Here is a 10,534-nt window from a genome sequence, read left to right on the forward strand (position 1 = left end):
ATATTTCATCAATCATTTTATTCATTGCATTTCATACACACCGCACAACAATAACATAATTAGAAAGTATAGATTGATAATAAGCATATTAACAACGTATTTAAAAAAAAAAAGGTTCTGAATATTAAATGATTAATTACAAACTTTAAAATGATTTATTCAATGGAGTTATCAAACTTTATGTACATATATATACAGACGAACATATCAATACCTATTCACTGTACAAAGTTTGAGTCCATATAACTGCAGAATAGGTTATATTTTCATTATTCTCATCCTTAATTTAATATCAAATATATATATATAAATATACTGGCCATGTTCTGGAACTACTTGTCATTGTTAACGATGTCATGTCTTTTTATAAAACTAGGAACCCGCGTGATAAACTTATTTACCTGTATTCTTTTTACAATGTATTAAAAATTATTATTATATTGATTGAGAATTTTTTAAAGGGTAAATAACTGTCTCATTTACCTTCTTTTCATATTGAAAAAATAATAATGTTAATGAATTTGTGACGCTGATTAATTATATGAGGTGAAAAGAATTTTAAAAGGGGAAGTAACAAATTGAAGGATAACCGTGAGGTTTGAGTTCATAGAAAATTGTTTATTTTGTCATGAACGACCGCATAATATCATGGCGACCTCCTCCTTTCTCAACAAGGACTTGGGACCTGCTACGGTGGAGTTACGCCGGTTAACCCATGGACATTATATTAATTTAACGGGGAGAATCTTACGCTAAATATACTTTAACGGTACCATGGATGAATTTCCGGCATAACGGGCATTTGCGCAGTGATGATGCGCATTCAGCACATGTGGCCAGATGGCCACAAGGGAGAAAGACCGTATCAGCATTTTTGTCTAAGCACACCTTACATAAGCTACTTTCTTTCAGCTTTCTGTTTTCTTCTGCAAGATCTGAAAACAACAAAAAGGGGAAAATATTAAATATTACGATTTTCTACCAAAAGGCAAAATATATTCTAATACCCTTATCAAATCTATTGAAATATGGTGAACTTTTATATTGTTTAGATTTGAAAAATCAAATGACAAGTACTTCTTCTATTAGGACGTTTTGAACTAAAGTAAATGTGCCTTTATATTAAAAACGGTAGTTATATATCCATTGATTATATATTAATTATTTTTTTCCACTTAACATGGATAATCTCCTCTGTCCATGAAATAAATTGGTGAGATTAATTTGAGAGCAATTTGTATTATTTACCTGTACAACGATGTGACGAAATTGTATATTTTTACACTTTATTAATTACATAAAATGTACTTAATAAAGGTATGACTCTTAAATATCACAAACTCCTCCTTTTATGTTTTATCATGAATTTTAACTGATATACTGTAAAATCATAAATTTTCGTGGGACATTAAATTTCGTTTATTTCGTGGATAACAAAAATCCACGAAATTAAATACCCACGAAACATCAATTTAGTATGGTATAGATAGGGGGAAGTCAGAAATCATCGAAATATAATGTCTTTGAAAGAGGCTAGTATATGAAAACCACGACATTTTAACCCCACGAAAATAAATGATTCTACAGTAATAGATATCACATTTAGTCCCAATACTTAGATAGAATATCTTACCGTCCACTTGACGGAGTTCGGGAGAAGACATTGTCTGTGGAGTCAACTCCTTCTGTAAAGATAATGCTTTAAAGTTGTCTAAAACAGGAAGATGAAGCCCTGTTGATGAATAGCTGGAGATCGGCTCTGATGACGCATACACTGTAGTAGGCCCCGATGATGTATACATAGTATTTTGTTCCGATAATGGTTCTTCTGTACACTGGGAATACATTTTTGAGTCTGATATGTGATGATTAACAAAGTCGATTTCTTGTTCACGTTTATCGTGTTCAATTTCACATTCTTTTTCCGATACATTTTCACATTTTGTCTCACTTAGCACGTTTTCTGTTTCCAGGTTTTCCCCGATTTCCTCTTCCTCCTCCATATCTATTATTACCTTCATTATTTCTATGGCAGATAGTTTCGTTTTCCCTGTGACAATTAAAATATTGTATGATAATAATTTGACATACATTTTAACTTAAACCGGAAAAAAATTATAATCTACGTTTTCAATGAAAATTGTAAAAATGTGGATATTTTAAATGCATACATTTTTTTTCATATGTTTATACGACGAAATGTTTATATAGCAGAAATATCAAATTTTATTTTATATCAGCATAACTATTACCACGGACTTAGATAATTCCGTGCTATTATAATTATGGGGATTATTACATGTATTGATGCCATATCAAATCTTGTGATACAAAAACAAAATAGCATTATTCCCTGAACAAAAGAAAGAGAAGCAGATAGTAATGAGAAAATATCTTCGATTTATTATTTATGTTATCTTATTATAATGAGATGTATGTACCTGATTGAAGACACCTCTCTACGGCCTTAGATACCATGTCCTTGCTGTAGCCCATTGACAGTACACTGAGGGCTGCCGGAGTGTTCAGGATCTGATCCATGGTCTCGGTATACTTGGAATGTTGTACGGGTGTGGACTGTGTTCGACTTTCAACACCACTAGCAAAAACTGCATCCGCGGCATTGTAGTCTTCCTTCTAAAATATAGACATGATCATTTTATAAAACGAACGGAAATATCTATATTACCGCTTATCTTAATGCTAAGACATGTTTAGGTCTAATTTTATTGTAAATGTTCGCTGTAATAGTTCAGATATTTTGAATAATTTTGACTTCAGGTATTATTTGGTAACCATTGGAAGTAGGTACACTGATATTAAATGGAAATACACATAGAAGAAAATAACTATCCTTGGTTTAAATCAAACAGCATGGGAATTGCTAATGTGCGTCACTCATGTGATTAAAGAGTTTTTTCCTCATTTTGTGCAGTTATTTTATTATCGTTTATAATTATTTGCATGCAGATAATGAATATTCCAATACATATCACTTGGGTATTAGATAGTTCTTATGAAAACAAAAATTTCTCAACACGCCAAAATGGTGGTTCATATACGAATATAAGTATGGAGGAAATTGAAGGAAACATACACAAACACGTGCAAAGGTAAAAATAATATAATATAGACAACACTCGTTCAGATATGTCAAACGATGACGTAGATTAGATCTGCCGATTTACCGTAGACGAGGTATGTATTGCGATTTTAAAACTAAAAAGTAGAAGATTGTTTAATTTATTCCATGAACTATTTTTATACTTTGAAAAAGTTGTGCTTCCTTGTATTACGAAACTGTTCACGTGATTATTATTCATCTGTTTTCGCAGAAATGTAGTCACGTGGTTTAATTGTAACGATATCGGTTGTCATCACAGAAGCTTAATATAGAAACAGGAAGATACAATTATGTATAACAATATAATTGATATTTCTAGACCAAATATGGAATCACGTCATGTACGCAGGCCTACTTATCATGATATTGCCGATTTTCGCAAACTTAGCATATTGGAAATTGTTCAACTACTAAGTGTCGACAATAATAAAAACGTTGAACAATTAAAGGAAATGTATACATGTAACGTTTAAACGGCGCTTTGGAGGTCGTAATATATTATATTAAGATATCTATAACATCTATACTGAAACACATCTGTACATATTCCCTTGTCACACTGTTCTGTATCGTATACACGCCTACCACGGTCCTGGATTATGTTAGTGTATGTGTATCGCATGTTCAGTGTGTATGCGTGCCTGCGATCGATCGTATGATTGTGCATGCACGAATGTATAAACTTAAGATTCCGATGATGGGGGATGTGCGACTTGTCGGTAGGGGCATCCCCAACCACTCTCGCTCCTCTCCCACCATCGGATCTGAGCATATGAGTTATGGTTCTTATTATTGAGAATCTGATGATGGGGGATGGGCGACTTGTCGGTGGGGGTATTCCCAGCCACTCTCGCTCCTCTCCCATCATAAATAGATTCTATGTTTTAATAAATATGAATTTTAAGTAGTGTCTCGGAAGTCAGTATGGCTGGGCATATTTTGCATATGTGCTTTTTTATTATGTAAAGTGATGTGTTATGTAAAATATGTGTGACACTTAAATAAAATATTTCATTATTATATATATTATTATATTATGTAAAATGTAAACAAAGGCGTAATATTTGTTATATTGTTATTATCATGTTAAAGTAAGAAGTCTTATAGATAAACAAACTAAGGCTCGTGCTGCTTTAGGAATAATCATCAACCAACGTTCGATTTTATTTAAAAAATCCCATTTCCGTTCAAATTATATTATGGAAATAATCCATAACATATATTTAATTTCAACCGAGAAACATAGGCTATTTTTCGCTAATTTAATCTCTGTGTCGTATATATTTTGCTAAAAACACTTTTGATTTGTTTTTAGTTCTAGCAAAGGTTGGCATGATAGGAAAAATTATCTGAATATTTTCTTAAGTTTCCAGTTTTAATAGAATAATCAATTTTAATAAAATAGAATAATTTTCACAACAGGAAAAATAGTAGATGTGTTGAACTTTTCAATTTTCTTAAAATTTCCTTAATACAAATAAGTCATAATTATTAGAAAAAAACTGATATTATTGATTGTATCTACTTAAAAAATTTGAAAAATTAAAACCGAAATTTTACCTTATTTACTGAAAATTACAATTGGTTATTCCTTTTGAGGCATACTATTGTGAATAATGTAATTTTGGACACGATAATGCTTTTCTCAGGACGCGGGATTGTCACCGGATAATCTGCCAAATATAATTTGTTACTCATCACGGACATATTAAGAACAAATCCTATTTGTCACGCTCGGTAATTCTTGTGATAATGACCCTACTTCCTAGATGTTTATATTGGGATTTTACAGGAAGTTTACACTGGTAAATAATGACAGGCGGACACACGAGCATTCAACTTCGTGTCAGATTAGATGAAAATAGTTATGAATACTCCTCTGTGTATGATAAATAGCTTGAACACGAAAATATTCTTTTAAGTTGAATTGATAGTCACATATTATTGTATGATGTCTGAAAATAGACGCATTTTTAAATCCATTTCATTATGGATCCCCATACGATATTTAGATTGAATCCAAATAAACCCGTTTTAAAGGCATTGAACTAATTTAAGAACTGAATAGCATGGTTTTATGTCTCATATTGGCCTACGTAAATATCTACATGATAGCACACATTTGTATAAATAAGCTGACATGTCTACATATATATATATTTATAAATCAGTTCATGATATACACTTATTTCCTGTTTTTTAAGTAGTCACGAGTGTTTCTAGGTATCCTGGGATTTAAAATAATACATTAATATCATTATGTATATTCATGGTTAGGCATTTGACCCTTATAAATAGTACACTTGCCAAGTACGCGACCTGTTTAAACAGAAAATCCCTGCTATATTTAGATACACGTAACGGTGTATTTTTCCAGATAAATCCCCCATTATCTGCGGACTTCGATCAAAGCCGTGCCCAATTGATAACCTTGCACTTGTGAAAAATACTGATCTCACTCCATTCCTATATTGTGACCAAACTAATCAAAAGCCACAATTGTTCATGATCACGTGGTCCATGTTTGATCATGCTATGTATATATAGTAGTACATGTAATTCGTACCAATTATATATACAAGGTTTGGCATTCTTTCAAGTGTAAACGTGACACGTCAAGTACATCAGTTCTATAGAATTTATTGGTTAACTTAAAATATGTTTTATCATAATAGTTAATAGATTTTGAATACACACCTAAATTTAATTATCAATTCACTAATGAGGCATATCCTTCTAACCATAAACGGTTGCAATTTTAAACAGATACGTATATATCACTTATGTAATTATTTATATTCTAGCAAAACCAGTGAAAATTGCGTTACTTATGATAGGAACTGTTTTGATCGAACCCTTCCCCGTAGAATTTACATAAAGCAAAAGAGAGAAAACGACGATATTAAACCTTGAGTAATAAATAAAGTACTGACCATGATAAAAAAAAAATGTAATTTGTACTTTTGCAAAGGTGCATTTGGGCTTTTTGTACATTGGTGGCCTGAAACTTTATCGCATATGATTGAAATTTATTTGATCTTGTACTCACAGATGATTCTTGATTTTGTAGCTGAGCTTGCATGATAAATTTTTCTCCCTTTGTTCGGAGAAGAAAGTCACAACTTGGGAACCAGTGGGCATGTTCTACCATAGGGTTGTCGCTCGGTTCCCACTCCTTAAGACTTCCACCACAGGAATAACACGTCACGATGTCTGCCGTCCCTGGTTTGCAAAATAAATAATCGTTTCATGCATCCGCACGTGTAGAGACTGGGGAAACGATAAATGGTTGGGGGGTTCTAATACATGTCCCTTACAGATTTAAAGAACCCCTTGGTTGCCTCCTCTGAGAGGTAATGAATAACCCAAAATTAAATTGTTACAAACAATTTTCTCTCGTTTTTCTTCGTTTATTTTTATACCTCAGTGTCTCTCTTAATTTGCATACCTACCGATTACATGTACCATAGTTTGTGGGCGATTTCTTTATTTTAGGACATTTATAAAATATATATTTACCTGGGTAGAAGAACCCGGCTACGGCCAAATCATGGGGTTTTTGGTGCAAGTGTGTGGGCCAGGAAATGAACGTCTTCATCCTGTCAGCCAATAAGGAACATTTAGGGTGTGCTGGGAGTTTGTGTCCAATTCTTTCTGCAACATTGTAAAGACTACCACGATGCGCTTCGTCCGTCATCTCGGGGGTTGGTAGATCTGCCAGTAATAGGGATCGAACGTGCTGCGATCCACAGGTTGTTAATGATCGACAAACAGTTTTTTGTCCAAAAGATGACTGGGACTCAAAAAACATAATGATGGTATTTACAATGATGGTAGATCCTGAAAAATATAACGCATATGTATATTATATTAAGATGGTATGGTTGGTAAACGTTCAACACATATGTATGCATATCATACGTATATATAACTCTAATGCACAATATATCAATCAATTTTATTAAAGCATACTTTGTAATGTGTATATACTAACCCCAGTTCCCGTTGATAATGCCCACAGAGTGTGTATGCCTCTTATACTAACTCGTACGGGATTTCCTAAACTGTATTTTAAGTGCTTGTGTATAAATAAACAGGGATTTTTGCTTGTCTATTAATAGCTCATTGTAAGTGGAAATCTAAGGTCGCTCTAATAGCATAACAAGCAGATCCTTTTAGTAATATTTCTGGACAGACGCAAATTTAATTACTGCACACATTCAATATTGTGTATTGATTGAATTGTATTACAATACACATAACCCGCTCTTCTCATAAAATCCACTTATGGTGTATAACAAAAGCTCTATTTATATACATTATAAGAACCTATAAATAAATATAAGCCTGGTTTCACTTTGATAAAATAACACCATTGTAATTTAAGTGTATATATTTGCATGTGATTACATGTATATCAGTTGTACGTAATTGATTAGCATACCTATGCAAGAACATATTTGGTAATCATTGCTGAATCACTTGTTTTACAATTTTCCAGAAACATACTGTGTACAATTGCATTTCTTTGCGGACGACATTAGAAACTTGAAATATAGTATAACCTTTTTTGAAGTAAAGTAACCATTGTTATATCGTACCAATCTAGGAGTATTTATAGTGTATGTATCATGGAGTATGGTACCCATCTAGGCATATGATAGTAGCCGTCAAGAATTCACGCATCTGTTATAAACAATATAAATCTGGACCCTTTATCCCTTTTTTTATGTTGTGATATGTACTTGTTCCTGTTTCTGTCTTGAGAAAATGACGGATTGCCTTAAGGTTATAATATCGGGGTACATTATCATTGATTCAAAAAGAACGTCAGAAACAAACCCTGAAAATATATTCAAAAGACTGAAACGATAAATGGGTATGTCATTTCGCTGTAGGGCGTCAAGGTGTAGCCCACTCCTGCTCGTTGTATCTGTGACACGTACTCAGTTACTTGGGGCAATATATACGAAACGCATATGTGACGATGTCAGTCAAGCCTGAGTGCATTCAACCAACCACGAAATGTTAACAGGTAAGCCTATCTCAGTTAAGGAAGGCCGGAATTACCCCCGTCTGACAACCTACACGTACGTTGCTTGAAAGCAATATAATTTCAGATATACGAAATATTTTTATAGTTCTAAAACATAAAAAAGACTAAACAAAACTCGAAGAAATATCTCTTTCATTTCACATAATTTTGCCAATCACTTATATTTGATATATATTTAAGTGAGTAAATGATGTTCCGGTAGCTTCTCATCTTTATGATGGTCCCGTTGACCTTTTGTACAGCTACATCTTGTAACTTTATCAATAGAATAGTAGTGTTTCTATCGAGAAGACGCCTTTGTTTTATTCTGTGCATGACATGGATGAAAATTGCTCGCCTTTTTTATTTGCAATATTTTTAAATGATTTAGAAGACTATTTATTGGAAAAAAATGTCGATTGTTTACTAAAGATTGATGAACTTTGTCATGATCATATTGGTATGTACGTAAAGCTTTTTGTTATTTTATATGCTGACGATACAGTGTTAATGTCAGAGACAGCAGATGGTCTACAATCAATGCTAAATAAATTTCAGGATTATTGTGAGAATTGGAAACTAACGGTAAACACACAGAAGACAAAAATTGTCATCTTTTCTAAACGAAAGAATACTAACAGATATCGATTTCTATTACAGGATAATGAGCTAGACATTCAAGATTCTTTTCCATACTTAGGTGTTCTATTTTACTATAATGGGAGGTTTGTAGTGGCAAAAAAGCAATTAGCGGAACAGGCCCAAAAAGCACTATATGCCGTATATAAGAAAATAAGAAATGTTTCGTTACCCATTGATTTACAATTCAAATTGTTTGACTCGCTAGTTGCTCCAATTTTGCTATACTCATCAGAAATATGGGGCCATGAGGATGTTAGTATACTTGAAAAAATACACCTCCAATTCTGTAAACGAATTCTTGGTCTACGCAGAAATACTTGTAATTTTATGGTATATGGAGAAACGGGCAGATACCCTATTGAGGTTGATGTCAAATTAAGAATGATTAAATTTTGGTATACACTTACCTCGAGTGAAAATAAGTTGTCTAGTCGAATGTACAAATTGATGTACTCATTACATGAAAATGGACAAATCGAGTTTAAATGGTTGAACTATGTTAAACATATCCTGGATAGCGTAGGTCTAAGCTATGTTTGGATCCATCAAAAAACCTGTCTGCCCGATATTACTTATTTAAAAGCTGCAATTATACATAAATTACACGATCAGTTTATTCAATCCTGGTTTAATAAAATTGACACCTCATCCAGAGGACGATTATACTCTACATTTAAATATCGCTTTGGTTTAGAAGACTATTTGATCAGATTAAACGCAAAAGATAGGAAAATTATCTGCAAATTTAGAACTTCAAATATTAAGCTTCCAGTAGAAACAGGAAGATGGGTGGGAATTCAAAGACAGGACAGAATATGCCCACTTTGTAATACTGGTATTGGGGACGAGTATCATTACTTATATACTTGTAATAACGACACTTTAGTCAAAATAAGGGAAAAACATATTCCGGCCTATTTTTATACAAGTCCAAACCAACATAAAATGAAAGGAATGTTCACAATCTTTAATATGAAATTGTTAAAAAGTGTAAGCTTATTTGTTCAAAAATTAACAAAAGTACTTTAGTGTCTCTATTCTTTAAGTTTTTCTTTTGTTTGCTAGTGACATTTTTATAAGTTGAACACTGAATTATTTGTATGTAACTACACGTATATATATTTTTTATGTACTATGCTATGGTATAGAATGTTTGCCTGTCATGCACTCAAACTATGTTATATATACATGACCTCTTGTTACACATATTATGTGTGTCTGAGTGAAATAAAAATCTTGAAAAATTCTTGAATCTTGCAAAGAAAATGTGTGCGGATTTAGCTGTAAGTCGTACTGATTTCAAAAAAACGCAAATCTACTCCGTGGAAGAAATCAGTATAAAATCTGATAAGCAAATAAAAGAAAACCGTTTACTACATAACAACGCTAGGTATTTTTAACATAAAACGTGACACATCTAGTTATAAGTCTTCAAAATGTAAACTGAAACATAAATTCGAGGAAATGTGCCACTTTTAAAAGTTTCCTGTCGACGTGACACGGGTTGTTATAAATAACTGAATGTGATTATTTGGAAGATGTAAAGATTACTATGACACAGAACAAATGTGTACCTAAATAGAAAACATTTCGTGAGAACTAATTACATTATTTTGAGAAAAAAACCTTAGAGGATTTGATATCACACTAATTGTTTTCTATATAAAAAGGATATTGTTATCTTATTTAAAAAAATGTACACTGGAAAAATCCATTGTTTTGCAGACGAACTA

At 32.5% G+C, this 10,534-nt stretch overlaps 1 protein-coding gene across 1 annotated transcript; it reads right to left on the reverse strand.

The window, feature by feature from the left end:
* LOC110446781 (baculoviral IAP repeat-containing protein 2-like) lies at window positions 1–7,157 on the reverse strand. Its single transcript, XM_021492098.1, has 6 exons — window positions 7,119–7,157; window positions 6,644–6,964; window positions 6,174–6,346; window positions 2,442–2,637; window positions 1,634–2,050; window positions 1–935 (listed from the first exon to the last, which is right to left on the reverse strand). The coding sequence occupies exons 2-6, from the start codon at window positions 6,933–6,935 to the stop codon at window positions 748–750; spliced, it is 1,266 nt and encodes a 421-aa protein (XP_021347773.1). The 5' UTR covers window positions 6,936–6,964; window positions 7,119–7,157; the 3' UTR covers window positions 1–747.
* Window positions 7,158–10,534: the final 3,377 nt, after the last annotated feature.

The sequence above is a fragment of the Mizuhopecten yessoensis genome, unplaced genomic scaffold (assembly GCF_002113885.1).
Source record: "Mizuhopecten yessoensis strain PY_sf001 unplaced genomic scaffold, ASM211388v2 scaffold2995, whole genome shotgun sequence".
NCBI classification, from domain to species: Eukaryota; Metazoa; Mollusca; class Bivalvia; order Pectinida; family Pectinidae; genus Mizuhopecten; species Mizuhopecten yessoensis.